The sequence below is a fragment of the Schistocerca piceifrons genome, chromosome 6 (assembly GCF_021461385.2).
Source record: "Schistocerca piceifrons isolate TAMUIC-IGC-003096 chromosome 6, iqSchPice1.1, whole genome shotgun sequence".
NCBI classification, from domain to species: Eukaryota; Metazoa; Arthropoda; class Insecta; order Orthoptera; family Acrididae; genus Schistocerca; species Schistocerca piceifrons.
Window position 1 is genome coordinate 232584188 of NC_060143.1, and position 18948 is coordinate 232603135.

Below are 18948 nucleotides of genomic sequence, written 5' to 3' on the forward strand. Positions count from 1 at the left end.
TATTTCGTGCTCACGCTTCATCATTAAATACACTCCTGGAAATGGAAAAAAGAACACATTGACACCGGAGTGTCAGACCCACCATACTTGCTCCGGACACTGCGAGAGGGCTGTACAAGCAATGATCACACGCACGGCACAGCGGACACACCAGGAACCGCGGTGTTGGCCGTCGAATGGCGCTAGCTGCGCAGCATTTGTGCACCGCCGCCGTCAGTGTCAGCCAGTTTGCCGTGGCATACGGAGCTCCATCGCAGTCTTTAACACTGGTAGCATGCCGCGACAGCGTGGACGTGAACCGTATGTGCAGTTGACGGACTTTGAGCGAGGGCGTATAGTGGGCATGCGGGACGCCGGGTGGACGTACTGCCGAATTGCTCAACACGTGGGGCGTGAGGTCTCCACAGTACATCGATGTTGTCGCCAGTGGTCGGCGGAAGGTGCACGTGCCCGTCGACCTGGGACCGGACCGCAGCGACGCACGGATGCACGCCAAGACCGTAGGATCCTTCGCAGTGCCGTAGGGGACCGCACCGCCACCTCCCAGCAAATTAGGGACACTGTTGCTCCTGGGGTATCGGCGAGGACCATTCGCAACCGTCTCCATGAAGCTGGGCTACGGTCCCGCACACCGTTAGGCCGTCTTCCGCTCACGCCCCAACATCGTGCAGCCCGCCTCCAATGGTGTCGCGACAGGCGTGAATGGAGGGACGAATGGAGACGTGTCGTCTTCAGCGATGAGAGTCGCTTCTGCCTTGGTGCCAATGATGGTCGTATCCGTGTTTGGCGCCGTGCAGGTGAGCGCCACAATCAGGACTGCATACGACCGAGGCACACAGGGCCAACACCCGGCATCATCGTGTGAGGAGCGATCTCCTACACTGGCCGTACACCACTGGTGATCGTCGAGGGGACACTGAATAGTGCACGGTACATCCAAACCGTCATCGAACCCATCGTTCTATCATTCCTAGACTGGCAAGGGAACTTGCTGTTCCAACAGGACAATGCACGTCCGCATGTATCCCGTGCCACCCAACGTGCTCTAGAAGGTGTAAGTCAACTACCCTGGCCAGCAAGGTCTCCGGATCTGTCCCCCATTGAGCATGTTTGGGACTGGATGAAGCGTCGTCTCACGCGGTCTGCACGTCCAGCACGAACGCTGGTCCAACTTAGGCGCCAGGTGGAAATGGCATGGCAAGCCGTTCCACAGGACTACATCCAGCATCTCTACGATCGTCTCCATGGGAGAATAGCAGCCTGCATTGTTGCGAAAGGTGGATATGCACTGTACTAGTGCCGACATTGTGCATGCTCTGTTGCCTGTGTCTATGTGCCTGTGGTTCTGTCAGTGTGATCATGTGATGTAACTGACCCCAGGAATGTGTCAATAAAGTTTCCCCTTCCTGGGACAATGAATTCACGGTGTTCTTATTTCAATTTCCAGGAGTGTATAAGGTAAGCATTTTCCTTACTCATATAAAATCACCTTTTCTTGTAGAAGTGCAAAAGAATAGCAACTGGCTGAATCATGAATCATACAACTGCCGTTTATTTCAGGTGTCCAGCGAACGGAAATCGGATTTTCTGCCGAGTGATGAGTAGTTGGTAGTGTTAAGTCGTTCAAATGTGATACCGCAGTACAGCGACACTGAAGTTATGGAACATTTTCGTGTGCGGCGTCATGTGGTAGGCGAGCTTAATGAAAAATTCAGGAATTCTCGCATTATAAGTATCAGGCAGGGGGAAATGGGAAGCTGCTTCCACTACTGCACACTCGGATCTTCTGTGGTTTGCCGACCACGAAGCGCCAAGTTTTAAAGACGTAGCAGACAGATTAAAGAGTGGCTTATTTCGTTAGTGGTTTAGTTAGGAGTCGTTATGAAGTGGCCACCTGCCGAGGAATGTTTGCGTATCTTCCGACACAACTTCCCAACAATGTACGCAGTTGCTGGTACTACACATGTCCGGTGTTCAACCATCACTACGCGCGGGAACCAAACCAGAAATAGGACAAGAAACGTTTCAGGCCGGTATTACACTATCAAATTTCCTTGTCAAAGTTGATATGTCAAATATTTATGTCAAAGAAATTTGATGGTGTAATAGGGAACCTTGTCAAACGTCGCCTGTCGTCAAGTAAATATGGTCAGATCTAGGGCGTTGTCGTAGATTTGATCATAAGAGTTCTGTTCACTGCAATGTGAAATGTAACCGCTTTGAGCGCTGGTGCCGCTACAGCTATTTGACGAATCTGTAATTTGTTTATTTCATGGAGGTAAAAAATGGTTTATTTATTAGTTTAGCAGCTTATGATGTACATCTATGGAGTAAATCCATATTTTTAATAAACTTGCCTGGGCGAGGTTGGGGTTGAGCAAGGGGCACAGTGCATGCTATTAATTGTGTGTTGATGGGCAAGTGGAACATGCTGCAGGCGACTTCATGACCACAATCACAGCTACAGGCATCCACATCTTCATCTGGAACCATCCAGGCCGCTTTCCAACAAGCCGGAATAGAGAGCAAAAAATAAAAAAATTCTTTCTTAGCGTTCCATTCCATTTTGTTTATCCTTAAACTCTAGTTGCCACAAGAGCGCTTCATCTGTTTCGCACTTTTTATTAATTTTGTAGTTGTTGGAACACTAATTCCATTATTCAAAAATAGAAATAGTTCTTATTGCCCATGTAGTGTACTAAACATTTATTTACATTCACATATTACCCCTTCAGTGCTTTATAAATCGCTTCACACCTTTCTGGAATTATTTTGGTTAATGTGCAATGTGATATTCGAGTACTGTGTTGTAAACTAGAGTAGCTCTCTCCTGTGTCAAGATATCCCAGTGTCACAGTTTGCCTGTCTTCTGCACGTAAATCATTTCTCAAAAGAGTATTCTCTTTTGTAATTTGAGAAGCCACTTTACTGAGCAAATACTGAAATACACTCTCACCCATTCGTATGTAATTTACGTCCTCCATTAGCAGCTCTCGTGACACATTTTGCTGAATGCTTTTACTATCTCGACGTAATACCTATGATTTCATCCAAGTATAAGCAAAGGAAACATGAGTTTTACGTCATCGTTTCTGCGCATGCGTAGTGACTCCTGTTTCTAGTGCTTGAAGGTAATTCTCTAGCAGCTGCTTGAACGAATCAATTGTGGTATGTTTTGAAACCCCCATCGATCAAGTGTATATTGTCCTTTTATAAATAGCCAAAATGTTGATGATTTACAAACCGAAAAAAATTAAGCACTTAAGCCAATGGTAAAATGCTTAGATTATAGATACATCTGTGGTTTAAGGTGAAATACGAATGTAATTAGGCAAATATCAGATGTGCAAAATGTTCGTATTATGGCACACCTGCCACTTGTTGTGCTGTTGCCATGGTGACAAGTGACATGATGCCAAGCTAGGCATTGCAGTTGCGGTGTGTGTTTATATACTGAGAATGGAGTCGTCGGTTATTTTGCGTATAAGGAAAGGTACCGATATTTAGACGTTTTTATGCAATATCTAATTTTAAATTGGGCATCTAAATTTATTTATTCATTCAGGAATCATCTCATAGTGACATAGGATTAATTTTTTAATCTTAATAATAATGAAAAAATTGTACTGGTAGCTCAAAAAATATACACAGACAGAATACAATTATGTTTTTATGAGGATGGACAGTTGGTGGGCTGTGATCTAGATAAAGGAACCATCACAGTATTTGCGTAAAACTAGTTAGGGAAACTTTATCCCCATAACGGACAGAGCTAACTTCAGAATACCAAATATCAGGTCATTGTGTTAACAACTGCACTGTCCCATCCGGTTGGCCCCTGGTGTACAACATTTTATAATGTAACTAAAGTATTGACTAAACGAAACATTTTTTTTAGCCTTGTTTCACAGAATTTATCATTTCTGTACGACCAGTGTTTCGGATTATGAGCCCATTTTCTGGTATGCAACTGATCCCGAAGATAGAAACCAAAAAACAACGACAACTACTTAATCTGTATGGTTTGGCAAAAACTATAAATTGTTTTTTTTTTATCTCTGCTGGTAATTTGGCATAGTTTAATAAATTAAAGTAATATAAACATAGTTTTGCTCTTCATCACTGCACACGGCAAAGGGCACATGCTGGTGACTCCTGGACCATGAACATGCTGTTATACCCCTTACACAGACTCCAGTCTCTTTGGAAAATTGACACCAAGCCCACAAAACATGTCACAATTACCCGAACTCATTTTTAATGTCCTCCCGTCAGTCCAGCAGAGTTGACATCTTCCTGTGATGAGTGGAATGTTGATGTTACTGTTATGCATAGTACATCTTGGCACATTAATTTCTCATAAAACCGTTATAATGTGACAAGATTGTGGTGTTGTCGCTTTCCATTGTTAACCACTACTCTGAGTCATCTAAATGATCTTTAATTGTTTAGTATGCGTCACTTTTGAAGTGTGTTTTAGCTGCCATTTCAGACACACATTTTACTAATCTTTTTGATTTTCTTTCACAGTTTGTCATACTTTTTTATTCTCTTAGAGAAAATCCTGTTTGGAGTGAGTTGTTTGTTTTCTTTGGAAATTACAAGCTTGATTATGTACAGAACTATTTGCGAAATACTTAGTAATGTTATCCTGATATGCAAAATATCTACATCTACATTGATACTCTGCAAATCACATTTATGTGCCTGGCAGAGGGTTTGTCTGAACTGACACTGTTTGCTGGTGGTACAAACATCATTATTAATCTGGTAAAAGAAACTCCAATTGAAAATGATACAAATAAGGTCTTTGGAAAAGTCATTAATTGGTTTTCTGCAAATGTGCTTGCTCTAAACTTTGAAATTTTTTATCTTCTAAAGTGACTAGGTTCAGCAACTTTTGCAGTCAGAATAATTGCCAATTTTGAGGATATAGAAATTAGTAAGCTAACATACTTTGCATACTTTCACTCTCTGATATCATACGGAATAATATTTTGGGGTAACTCAACATTTAGACAAAAAGTATTCACTCCTCAAAAGAAAGTGGTAAGAATAATGTGTGGGGTTCATAATCGCACATCTTGCAGGCATCTTTTTAAAAGATTGGGAATTCTTACAACAGCCTCACAGTACATTTACTCACTAATGAAATTTGTTCTCAACAATATGGACCAGTTTAAAAAGAACAGTGACATTCATGATTATAATACCAGAAAAAAGAAAGACTTACACTATCCTTTACTCAACCTATCTTTGCCACAGAAAGGGGTAAAATATGCTACTGTAAAATTTTTGACAAATTACCAGATGAAATAAAATGTCTGAAAGACTGCAGTAATAGCCGTTATGATGTGGAACGTGTCAAGTGCACAAGAAATGCACATATGAAACAAGATTTTTTTAAATATATATATATTTTACAATACAGAGTTAAGGATTAATATTTCTATTATTTACCCCATTCCTTTAAATGGCACAAAATGGACATACTATATTTATAGATTTATTTATTCATATCCAAGAATTCATCTATGGTATAGAAGGAGTTGTCAAGGAGATATGATTTCAGTTTATTTTTGAAGCTATTACTGCTGTCTGTCAGACATTTTATGTGTGTCTACTGCTGACAAAGGCCTTAATGGCTGATAGCTATGAGTGTGTGAATCTTATTATTGTGCCTATAGTGACTCAGCATCTCTGCTATATAGTGAGTAGCAACTTTCCTTCTCTGGTATTGTTACATCCCATTCTGGATTTTCCATTGTTTGTTTACGAGGTTTCTTGTGGCTATATATCAGCACATGGTCTAAGATTGATGCTGAACTTTTTGATACCATGCCAGAAGTGCTCAGAATGTTTAGGAAATTATTACTAATTTCATCATCAACATCTATATCAATATTCATATCACAAACTCAAGCTTTTAGCTTTAGTTAGTTTGTGATGGGTATCGGTCAGGGCTACGCAGTGGCACTGTTTAGCAGCTTACCATGTCATTAGGAGCCTTGGTTCGAAAATGGTTCCGTAGAGTAATACTGGTAACTGGAAGTAAAAATAAAAATTTATTGTGGTATAAACTGATGTAGTTTCACTAGGCATAGCCTACACCTAAACAGGACTGTGAAGGGAAGATTGGTACAGCTGATTCATGAAAGTATAGGGGGTGGATCTCAGGCCACACTTGGTCAAATACCTGTTCTCATAGGTAGAAAAAGTAGGTATTTTTTGGGATAAATCCAGACAGCAGGTTCCCCTGCCTAAAGGAAAAAAAAAATACTGAAACAACCATTCACAAGACAGATTGTAACACTTCAAATATCACACATACCAGATGTCACAAAGGAAAACAAACCATTGTAAAGAGTAACATGGGGCATTTCACACACTTAACAATCCTCCATCAAAACATGCAATCATTAAAAAATGAAATAACTGTTAGAAGTTGAGCTCCAATCTTTGAACTGCCCAGTAGTTTGCATTACTGAGCACTGGTGTAGGGAAACAGAAATCCAACATGTAGTATTATCATTATATGAAATGGCAAACTCTTACTGCAGAACTACTTCAAGGGGTGGAGGATCATGCATTTATATCAGGAAAGGAACACAGTTCAAATCAAGATATGACCTCAGTGTAGTAAGTGAAGACAAACACTTTGAAATATCAGCTATAGAATTAACAGGACTTGATATCACCAAGAAATTAATCATTTTATGAGTGTATAGATCTCCCAGTGGGAGTGTGGACACTTTTTTCAATAAATTAACAGAAGTTCTAGATAAAGTATCAAGTACAAAGGTCAACATAAATCTGCGTGGGGACACTAACATCAACACTAATATCATAAATGAACCCAACAGCACCCTCATAAATATCCTTCAAAGTTTTGACATGTCCCTATTGGTCAATAGTGCAACAAGGGTTCTTACAGTGACTGCATCAGTAATTGACCATGTGGCCACAAATATGGACAGGGAAAAATGTGATGTAGTTGTAAAAGAGCTCGGACTATCAGACCATCTCTGTCAAATAACAACAGTAAAATCAGGCATTGAATCATTCCCTAAACTACAAGCCTACAAACGACATCTATCAGAAATAAGAATAAAAGATTTTTCAAAAGAACTAGCAAAACAAAGCTGGGATGAAGTGTATAGGGAAACCAATGTGAATACGAAATTCTCTAAATTCTCCACCTTATTTAAATTGAACTTTGAAAAGGCATTTCCAAAAGTATGCATGTCTGTATCAACATCTCACAAAAACAGATGGATAACAGCAGCTATTACGAAGTCCTCCCAAACACTTAAACGCCTCAGTTCCATGAAAAAGATTTGCAATGGTCCAGAATTCTTAAACTTTTATCGTAGATACAAAAAGGTCTATAGGAAAGCGCTGACTGCTGCAAAAAGTTATTTAATGACAAAATAATATATAATGTAGAGAATAACAGCAAAGCAGTCTGGGATGTTATAAAAAAGGAAACAGGGAGAAGCAAACAAATGCAGAATAACATAGGCCTACTTCTAACGGAGGGGGATAAGGTAATAAATGGTCCACAACACTTAACAAACTAGGTAAATGAGTATTTTTCAAGAATTGCAGAGAAGTTACAGCAAAAATCCCCCAAAACAAATATAACACCTATAAATAATGTTGCACTAAATACAATGATATTTCTTCCAACCAAAGAGAATGAAGTCAATAAAACTGTTCATAAAAATTCAGTAGGCTTAGATGGATGTGTGTACTGAAACAATGCATAGGGATTATACAAGGCCCCTTAACAAATATAATAAATGATTCCTTCACATCAGGGACATTTCCAGAGCAGTTAAAACGTTCAAGAGTTGTACCTTTGCTTAAGAACAGTAATGCAGAAGACATAGAAAATTACCGGCCTATTTCCCGGCTGTCACCATTCTCAAAAATAATAGAAGCAATTATGAAACAGAGATTAATGAATTACCGGAATACATACAATCTTTTAAGCGAATCACAGTTTTTGGTTTCTGCAGTGGCAAAAATTTGGAGTCAGCCATAGTAGAATTCACAAGTTGCACATGATGCTCTTGATGAAGATGAGTGTGTCATAGGCATACTGTTGGATCTTTCTGAGGCGTTTGATACAGTCAGCCACAAGATTCTATTAAATAAATTAGAAGCATTATGAATAAGAGGAGTAGCTTATGACTTGCTTCGATCATACCTAGCAGATAGGGTACAAAGAGTAGAGATATCACATACTCAAATACATCTAAACTTCTAATAAATCACTTATCAGAACCAAAATACATTAATGTAGGGATTCCGCAAGGTAACATATTAGGATCAATACTATTCCTGATATACATCAATGACTTTCCCAGTAGTGTTACTCATAGTGAAAAAATTTTCTTTTATGAAGATAGCAATATTATAGTTGCTGAGAAAACAAGAGAACTCATGGCAGAGAATGCAAACGAAACTCTCAAGGAAGTTTATGACTGGTCAGTATGCAGCAAAGTGACATTGAACACAAAGAAAACTAATGCCATGAATTTCAGTTTGAAGAGGGAAAATGACAATGTTAAATTAAATATAGATGGCACCTCTATAGACTGTGTAACAAATGCAAAATTTCTAGGAATGAATATTGATTCTCAGTTGAAGTGGTGTGAATACACAAAGGTACTTGCAAACAGAATGTCATCAGCATGTTATGCCCTTAGAATCCTATCATCAGTGTGTATCATGCAGTGTCTTTTAGTTACATACTATTAATATGTACACTCAATTGGGGAACAAATGCACAAAATATGAATGCAATTATTAATTCCAGAAAAGAGCCATTAGAATAATAACCAAAAATTGTAGTCGAGCTCATTGTAAAGATCTGTTCAAAATAATGGGGATTTTAACTGCTCTATGTGAATACATTTACCAGTCAGTTGTACACATCAAAAATAGTGTTGGTAATTACTGCATAAACAGCTATGTCCATGACCATGCAACAAGAGATAGACTCAACTTACATTTACCAAGAAAAAATAAACATAAAACACAAAACAGCATTTTCTACCAAGGAATATAACTGTACAATAAATTACCAAAAGGGATTTAAGAAACTGCAAAAATACACTTATTTTAAAAGGCAGCTAAAAAGTACCTGTTATGCAATACATTATATACATTGAAGGATTACTTAGATAAAACAGAGTAGGAGTTTGGTAAAAACAATGCTATACAAATAAATAATAATGATTATGAAACATCCAACATTCCACACAACACCTTCACACCATGTTTTTTCCCTTCTTTTTTTCGTTTTCTATAAATATTTACCGCCAAGCTATGCATAACACAACACTAACACCTCTTCCTCTTTCTGAGCTCAACATCTCACTCATTATGGAGGGATATATCTAAAAACACAGATGATGTGACTTACCGAATGAAAGTGCTGGCAGGTCGGTAGACACACAAACAGACAATGTCTGCTTGTGTCTGTGTATGTGCGGATGGATATGTGTGTGTGTGTGTGTGTGTGTGTGTGTGTGTGTGTGTGTGTGCGTGTGTATACCCGTTCTTTTTTCCCCCTAAGGTAAGTCTTTCCACTTCCGGGATTGGAATGACTCCTTACCCTCTCCCTTAAAACCCACATCCTTTCGTCTTTCCCTCTCCTTCCTTCTTTCCTGACGAAGCAACCGTTGGTTGTGAAAGCTGGAATTTCATGTGTATGTTTGTGTTTGTTTGTGTGTCTATCGACCTGCCAGCACTTTCGTTCGGTAAGTCACATCATCTGTGTTTTTAGATATATTTTTCCCACGTGGAATGTTTCCCTCTATTATATTCATTATGGAGGGATGTTGACTCAGTTTTTCAGGATAGCAAATGGGAAGTTACGGTGCAGAAAGTGGTCCAGAAATCACCAGTGTGTGTGTGTGTGTGTGTGTGTGTGTGTGGTGAGTGAAGTGTTATGAAACAATGCGTGTATAGTGTGTGCAGTGACTGATAATGCGATATGAGTGAACAGTGTGGAATTACGTTATTTAATATGTTATTTGTAAAAAAAAGTCTTGTGTACCAGTAGTAAATCTAATGATTGTCTCTAACTAGAAGTCTGTAAATATATGTGTGTACGAATTAGCTTATTTTAAATTGGTCTAAACTTGTAAATATTTTGACATGTCCTATATCCTTGTAAAAATAGAACTACAGATGAATAAAGCTACTACTACTACTACTACTTTATGAAGATAAGAACTGTATAAAAACTTCATAGATCGCGAAATGGGTTGATGGTTGAAATTTAATCCACGTGATCTTGAATCAGAAATGCAAAAAGACTAAGCCCACAATGTCCAAAAATTTTAACTGCTACGTTTGAAGTGACCAAAAATTTGTTTCTGAGTCAGTTTTGTTACACTTGCCTACTGAAACTTCCACTTCCATGGAAAACCAATCTGCCTGCAGTCATCCGTATTCATCAGAGACACTATGGCTCATGTGTCTAATTTGGAATCTGCAGCACAGTTGTTAATGCTTGGGGTAAATGTCAACTTGCTTAGAGTCCTGCGTGGACTTGATCATAATAGCATGGGGTGAGGGTGATGTACAACAACTGAAGCACACAATTGCTAACTGTACTGTTTTGTTACAGGCAATACACGGGGTGTCACAGTGAGAATTTGCTTGTGCCTGCTACCACAGTCTGTGTTCCACATAACACTGATGATAACATTGATTGTGAACTATTCCATGTATGTGTCATCTGTTCTCAAACAGATGTTGCACAGCCAAGTGCTACTAAAAATGTTTGTGCACTTTTTGATACAGCATCAGGATTTTGTTGAAATGATCTCAAAGCCTTAGCTCTGACCTATGTAATCCATGTTTACCATTGTGAGCTACGGAGCGTGAATAGAAAATGCCACATTGATTACAAAGGAAATTACATTGGAAAGCTGAATATCTACAGCCCATGCTGCTTATGGTCATTGACTTTTTGTGCATACAGATTGAATTTCTGTCTGTTAAAACATAGGTAAAGTCACCATAATAATGCAGAATTCATCTAAATTCAAGGTACTGGGTCCCAAAAATAATGACTATTTGTGCACCAGAAAAGAACAAAAACACACTGTTGTCATAAGGAGAACTTGGGAAGAAGGTAGTGAAATTAAGTCTCTAAACTTGATCTTTGTAAGTGAATAAATTTTGGTAAGCAATGAGTAAAATTTTACTTACTAAGAATGTTTCTGTCAGAAAGATATCACAGATCTTTACTTTCAGCCTATCTGTAGTGACCTAGATGTTGACAGTGTGTTAAACCATAATCTTCCTTCCTTCATAAATTCAGCCACTCTCCTCTTCTGTACATGTTGCTGAGCAGTGTATTGTCGCCCCTATACATATTTCTTATCAAGCACAAAGTATGCAGAAATTAAGGGGGTGCGCAATTCTGTATAAACATGTTATCATTCCTCAGCAGTTGTATCTTCTGTCACATGGTGAGGAATGTATTCTCAGCCTCTGAAAATTCAAAAGAAAATTAAAACCATATCTTGTGGAATGGTAAAATCGTCATCAACTTGAAGGTTCTTTTGAGCGTCACAGTGCTTTACCAGGCACTGTCCTCTTGGAGATGGCCATCTCTAATGATCTCGTTGCTGCCATGGTGTTGAACTCTAATCTTTCTTCCTTTTTTGTTGGAGAAGAGATGGTGTGCACTTGTTCTTCCAACCTCTGAATTGACATTCCAGTCAGTTATTGGGGCACGACACACAGTTTGTCATGGACTCTGAATCTCACTGTTACTCAGCATTTTCACATATACAAATGATAGCTGAAGGTGGAAGAAGCATTAAGTATCAGAAAACAATCCCTAGACTGACAGAGGATTGAACCTCAGACCTTTGAATACTTACCCATTGGGCTTAGCTACCTTTTTCTTTTTTTTAGATTATCTAATTATATAATGTTGAACATTAAAAATTCTATTAGCAACTTGATAAGAGACCTTGCTGTTCTATACTAAAACAAAACTGTAAAACCATCATCCCTGTCTGTCTGTTTGAACACACTAATCTTCAAAACTACTAGACAAATTTCCATGGGATTTTCACAGGTAACATATAGGCTTTATTTCATCAAAATCAGAATACGGAAAAAAAGATATCATAATTTAAAGTTTTATCTGAACTCATAATTCAGATGTTTAAACATGTTTGGGAGTTCACATCAGTGACAGAATTAAGTGCTGCAATCTTATCTTTACAAATACAAACTGGCTATGAATTTACTTGGGTTGGATATATGGATTTACTGATTTTGTTTTTGTATTAATAATTTTACTTCTTTCTATAAGCTTTGTTTTATTTTATTTAGAGTGGACTGAACACAAAACTGGGGGAAAAAAAAACAATTTCCTTTCGAGCTTAAAAAGAAGCTCGTAGAGACACTAATACTCCCCATATTTGAGGTGATGCCATTCTCCAAGGACTTCCGTTCAATAGCTCACACAGGCTGGAATTGGAAATGTATGCTTGTGTACAATGCATTTGTGACATAACATTTTCAATCATATCACACCATAACAGAAATACTCATTACCAACAAAGTAAAATCCTCTATGCACCAGACTTAACATTGTAATCTTCTCTAAATCATTTTCGGTGTCAGAAACCAGTCTTTGGAACAATCTTCCACAAAATATAAGAGAAATTAAATTCTTTCCAGGCATAAAAAGGCAATTAATGGTCAACCTTGTATCAATATAGCTGTCTCTCCTACATTCTGTGCAGCTCATTCTTGTCAGTCCTCATCCCCCAGAACTTGTATTTATCCTTTGTCAGCAGAATTCTGTACTTATATCCTGTTCTTTTCTAAAAGCCATTGTCTCTGTCATTTCAGTCTTCTCCTCTTCCTTTATACATCCCACTTTTTATATGTTGTGGGTGTGGACCTCAGTGTCAATTGCTTTTTGATGGGCAGCTTTATATGGCTCTCTCTGTGTTAGTGAAGCAAGCAACCTCTTTGTTCATGGCCCCAATTGCGCTACTTCAAGTGATGAATACCAAGAAGCTTTATATTTAAAAATAAATTTCACATGTACAATGTGTCAGGCACTGCTATAAATAAATAGCAATGCCAAGTTTCTCAGCTACTTGTCAGTAAATCTCAATTTTTTATAGTGTAAATAACTGCCATTCTTTGACAGTTTTCATTGTTGAACAAAATGTCCTTAGTTTCCTAACAGAGGATGTTTTATGCAGTTTTGCCCCCACAAAAGATTCAGAGTACATGAAGTTTTCATTGAAGTCACATAAATATTAAGGAAGAAGTAATTTATAAATTGCAACTACTTTGGTTATAAATAATGGGAAGAGTAAAACTAACTACTCACTGTAAAGTTGAGGCATTGAGTTGTGGCGTCGTTAGGTTGTATCAACTATTATTAACACCATCTTTGGACTCTTATTGCACTGTCGAGCCTCCATGTTAGTTTTTAGTTCTGTTCTGTATCTTTATGACTAACTATGAAATATATCTCTATGTGGAATTTAATGGGGATAGTTATTGCATTCGACCGATAATCGTATCCCGCTCCCATACTGTTGACACCGAAGTTTCTACGTCTTCCACGGCTTCTGCACTGGGTGTTTTAAATCAGCAGGTTATCCACACAACGCCGTAGCTACCTCACCCAATGCTTTGTTCAAAGATTTGAAGGCCTGACTACGACAACCAGACCACTCCAATCCTTTGCCAACGGCCGGCTCTCCACTAATCGACAGTGATTCGCGATCTCCATCAACCAAGTTAACCTCAAACTTTGTTGTTCTACAATGGTAGAGTGCTACAACATTAACTCAGACAATGGACTCAGGTTTTGTGTTGTCGGACTGTGCTCGTTAACATGTGAAATGTGAAGTGTATAATTTTCAGAACTCTGTAACTACCAATCGATCGTGTAATGTTCAGAGTGATCTACATTTGCACATGTACTTTGACTCTCAACAGGCTGCAATGTTAGTTACAGTCGTGCTGTGTGCAATGCCGCCATTTGTGCAAAATCCACACACTATCAACCTATTCTGGTTTTGCCTCACTCACAAACTAACAATGGACATTTTCATGCACCAAATTCCCCTGCTCACTGACCAGACCTGTTGCTCAGTTTTTCGACCAAGTGGGCTCGAGCACATCTTACGGCGCTTCGCCTTCCAGGAACGTTTTACCGCAACAGTGCGATCTTCAGCAAGTTTCACTGGTAATTTATAGTTCGACCACATGGGATGTGTTCCCGATGTGCACAGAAAACAGAAAACTCATTCTATTGTCACAGGAAGTACCAGCACCTCCTGCTCCCTAACCCCCCCCCCCCCCCCCCACATGCATGGGGGGGCCCCGATTCCGACCATTCAGCCACTCGCCTCTCACACAGTTCTGCCAGGGTCTGCCGCGCCTGCCTTACGCGTCATTTCCGAGGTGGACAATTCCAAATCTGTACCTTTAACCACTGGTCCAGCTTATGGGACCGCCACACTTGTTGCGCAACCGGTGTTTCCCACGGTACTGACCGTGTGGCCGTGTCGTGTTTTTGTGACATGTCTTGGACAATGTAACCTGCCGTTGCTTCAGACGTGCCTGCCAATAACACACCTTCGCCTATGGTGCCGGGCTGCAGTACGGCCCCTCCTACCATGGACCAGCAAGCCTTCCCAGATACTCCGAAGCCGTCTTTGTGCCCCCATCCCCCGGCCGTCTGCCAAAGCTGCCCCCTTTATACGAGGACAACACCGTATCGTGATTTGCACTTGTGTGGAGCATCTTTTCAAGTTACATCATGTGTCCGACAACAACTCTACATTCCTATGACTCGTCATGCGCCTCCACGATCATTCGGACTTGTGATCTACTCCTCTCGCCCCTGCCCCCACCGACGTACGGGTTCACAAAGAAAATAATATTGGACTGACTCGCCTGCTCACCACAAGAATTAATCATCAAGATCTTGTACAAGGAGCACCTGGGGGACCGAACTCTATCACAACTCTAGCGCCTCCTTCGATTACTTCTGAGTGAACATATGATGCCGAACGTTACTCTGTGGGTGGTATGGTCCGCCAAGTTACCTACTGACCTGCAGATTCACCTGCTGCCACACTCCTTTGAGTCAATTGGCTCTCGTCTTCGCATCGCACACCAGCTGTATACACTGCTACGATAACACCAACCAGCACACCACTCACCACTGGTTGGCACAACTGTTCCTATTTACCGGTCGTCTGTGGGCAGAGGCAGAGCTCGATCTACCTCTGTGGCATCTACATCGCCAGGAAGCATCCTCTCGCTCTCTCCTCCATCGGAGCACTCAAGAATCGCCCACACACCATACGTGCCAGTATACATCCCAGAACAAATCAATGAGGACAAGCCTCCTCCACTGCCACAATCGCCGCCACCACCACATCTGGCTCATCCGTATTGTTGGTACCACAAGATTTTTGGTGATGATGCCAAGATGTTTCGATTACCTTGCCAGCACCCAAACACCGACTGCAGGATCTAGAAGACACCAAGTCCTGCAGGGAACCTAACAGACATCCTCATACATTGCACTCCGTCCACTTGTCCACCGGGTCGAGTGGTCGTTTATACATGACCGATTTTTTGTCACGGCTTGTCTTCCTAGTTAACACAGGTGCTGTCGTGTCTATCATACCCACATCGTTGGCTCCTCCTGCCTTTTCACTGACAAGGTCACTTCTACAATCTGTCAACGCATCAACGTTACAAACCTCAGGCTCTGTCAAAGTTACAGTGCACTTATCTCCTCCTCTGTGTTTTCCGTGGACTTTCTACATTGCTGACATTGATGAACCAATTCTCAGTATGGATTTTTTTTGTCACATTACAAACTCTCTCCGAACGTGGTACAGGGCTCAGTACTACATCATCCCACTAACACTCAGATACCACGCTCCCGCACTTATGTTCCACATTCTGTTTCTCTTGCGACATGTGAGTTAGTACGCGAGTGCTCCGCCCTCGCGGGCAACATTGTGAACTGTGTCACTAACTTACTGTCAGAGTATGACACAGCGACACAACTACGCCAGGAAAATGACAAGCTGAAACAACGAATAGCACACACTCACAGCGAGCTCGTCGCAGCTTGTACCTTGCTGATGAAACTGCAGTCCACATTGCCGCCACCTAATCGAGTTTCTCCAGCAGACACCAGCTCGGGCACTCAGAAGGTTAGTCCAAAAACATTAATCGCATGTGAAGATTCGCATCCGGTAGACACCGCATCCCCGACGCGTTCGCCACATTCAGTGCCATGTGTTTCAAACAGTGCTTCTAATGACAGTCACATGCGTGATATGACCACGCCCACTGTGCAGGTAGCTGCCCCGCGTGTTGATAAACATTCCCCCCCCCCTCTCTCGCGCGCCAGCCACATGACTCGGCAGCCATCACTGTTTCCTGTGTGATGCCAACGCCTCTCTCGCCTGCACCGGTTACCCAAGGCAAGGCTGACAACAGATAGTCACTGCATGTCCTGACCCACTCCGCACTGCATGTGCATCCGACCTCTCCAAACAGGCGCACGCCGCACTCACGTAATAGGCATGTGACTTTCGTGCTGCCTTTTCCCACTCGCGCTAATGGTTACATCTCATTGCGCCTCACTCTTCCAAAAACTTCATGTCAGGACATTGCTCAGTCTCATGTGCAGTTCTCAGTTTCTTCCGTCACTGGCGGAACAACACACAAGATACTTACCACTGCTGGCCCTCCTAATAGCACAAGGTTAGACGCCTCAACCCCATTAAGTAGCCCGCAGCACGGCAGTAAATTAATGAACTTCTGGAGGCAGGTATCCTGCAACCGTTGGACAGCAACTGGTCTTGACCGATTCACTTAGTCACCAAGCATGACGGTTCTTTCCGAATGTGCGGCAACTAGGGATGCTTAAACGCTTGTACCGTCATGGACAGTTACCCAGTGCCGAACATAAATGACTTCACTCATATGTTATCGCGCACCACAATCTTCAGTGTTATTAACTGTAAATGTGCCTATCACCAGATTCCTGTAGCACCGGAAGACATTCCAAAGACAGCTATTATCACGCTGCTCGGTTTATTCCAATACAACTTCATGCCGTTCAGCCTGAAAAATGCGGCGCAAAGATGGCAACGTTTCATCGACTCAATCTTATGACAGTTCAAGTTTTGCTTTGCATATCTGGATGACATACTCATTTTCAGCAACTTGGTGGAGGAACACGAAAATCATTTATCCAAGGTCCTCCAGACCTTGAGCTCCAACGGCATCGAGGTCAACAAGGACAAATTCCAATTGCACCAGTCTTCTGTCACATTTTCGGGTTACACCATATCAACTGACGGAATACTGCCTCCCAAATCCCACGTGCAGGCCATCTCGTCACTGCTGCCTCCAGCTACTTACAAAGAACTCAGACGTTTCTTGGGTACAATAAATTACTACCATCGGCATCTGCCGCTGCCATGCAGGCCCCACTGACAGACTCGCTGTCAGGCAAACAGTTTTCAGGCCTTAAAACCAGTTCACTGGACTGAACCTATGCTGGAGGCCTTCAAGGCTCTAAAAACTTCCTTAGCACACGCTGTGACACTCACCCAACCTGACCCGTCGGCCAAGTTGTTCATCACTACGGACGCCAGCGACATCACGGTGGGGGCAATACTACAGCAACGCAAAGGCAACATGGTTTCTCCCCTTCATTTCTTCTCTAAGAAACTGTCTACAGCTCAGAAGAAATATTTTGCTTTTGATAGGGAACTTCTGGTGGTCTATGAAGCTGTCAAACACTTTTGCCCCGACGTCGGGGGCCGTTCGTTCTTCATCCTTCCTTATCACAAACCACTAGAGGACGCTTTTTGCAACCCTCCCAAGGATCCCCCCCCCCCCTCCCCCTGGCGTCTCCGCCACTTTGATTTAGTCTCTCAATTCACAACACATGTTCACTACATCAAAGGCACAGAACACATCCCCGCTGATTTTTTCTTGAGGATCAATACTGTCTCACGCATCATTGACTTATCCAATGTGGCCCCTCTCCAGGCCTCTGATGAGGAATCTCAAGCTCTCCTCACAGATCCTCAAACATCTCTTGTGTTTACCAAAGCCAAGTTCCCCGGCATTTTGGACGAGGTGTGGTGTGATTCTTCTACCAGCACCCTGCGGCTGTTGCTCCTGCCCACATTGTGTCAGCAAGCCTTCGACGCATTGCATAACCTCGCTCACCCTGACGTCAGCACCACCACACATCTTGTATCCGAGCATTTCATTTGGAAAAATATTAAATGAGACTGTCAGACCTGGGCATACAGCTGGGTCTCCTGTCAACGCAACAAAATCGGCCACCACACCACCCCTCCACTAGGTAGGTTCGACATTCTGAAAGGAAGATTTCGTCATATACATATCGACCTTATCAGTCTACTACCACAATTGGAGGGCCACAGATATATAGTCTCCACAATCGACTGCATGTCTTGCTGGGTGGAAGCTGTTCCTTTACCCAACGTCAACGCTGAAACCGTGACCAAGGGTTTTGTCTCCTCATGGATTGCCAGGTTCCCCCCTGTTCACCATTTTATGTAACATCTGTGGCATTAAAACATTTCATACAACAGCCTTCCACCCGCAAAGCAACGGGTTAGTTGAATGGTGGCACTGCACCCTCAGAACTGCCCTCGTGTGCCATGACTGCCTCTAGTCCAAGGTGCTTCCATGGGTATTGATTGGTCTCCATTTGACCTTTAAACCAGACTTACAGGGAACCATCTCTGAATTCGTTTCCGGGGAGAACCCAGTCCTACCAGGGGAACTTATCCTGCCTCAAGCACCCGAGGATTTTCCCCCCTCCCCAGGTTTCATTAGTTGCATGCGCTTTCACTTCAA

The 18948-nt window shown here is 41.6% G+C and overlaps 1 protein-coding gene across 1 annotated transcript in view; it reads left to right on the forward strand.

Moving 5' to 3' along the window:
* The first annotated feature begins 3386 nt into the window (after nucleotides 1-3386).
* Nucleotides 3387-18948, forward strand: part of LOC124803060 (centrosomal protein of 120 kDa-like) — a 192631-nt gene continuing 177069 nt past the window's right edge. Inside the window, exon 1 of the mRNA XM_047264187.1 lies at nucleotides 3387-3493. Coding sequence (XP_047120143.1) covers nucleotides 3460-3493 — 34 coding nt within the window. The 5' untranslated portion in view covers nucleotides 3387-3459. The remainder of the gene's footprint in view (nucleotides 3494-18948) is intronic.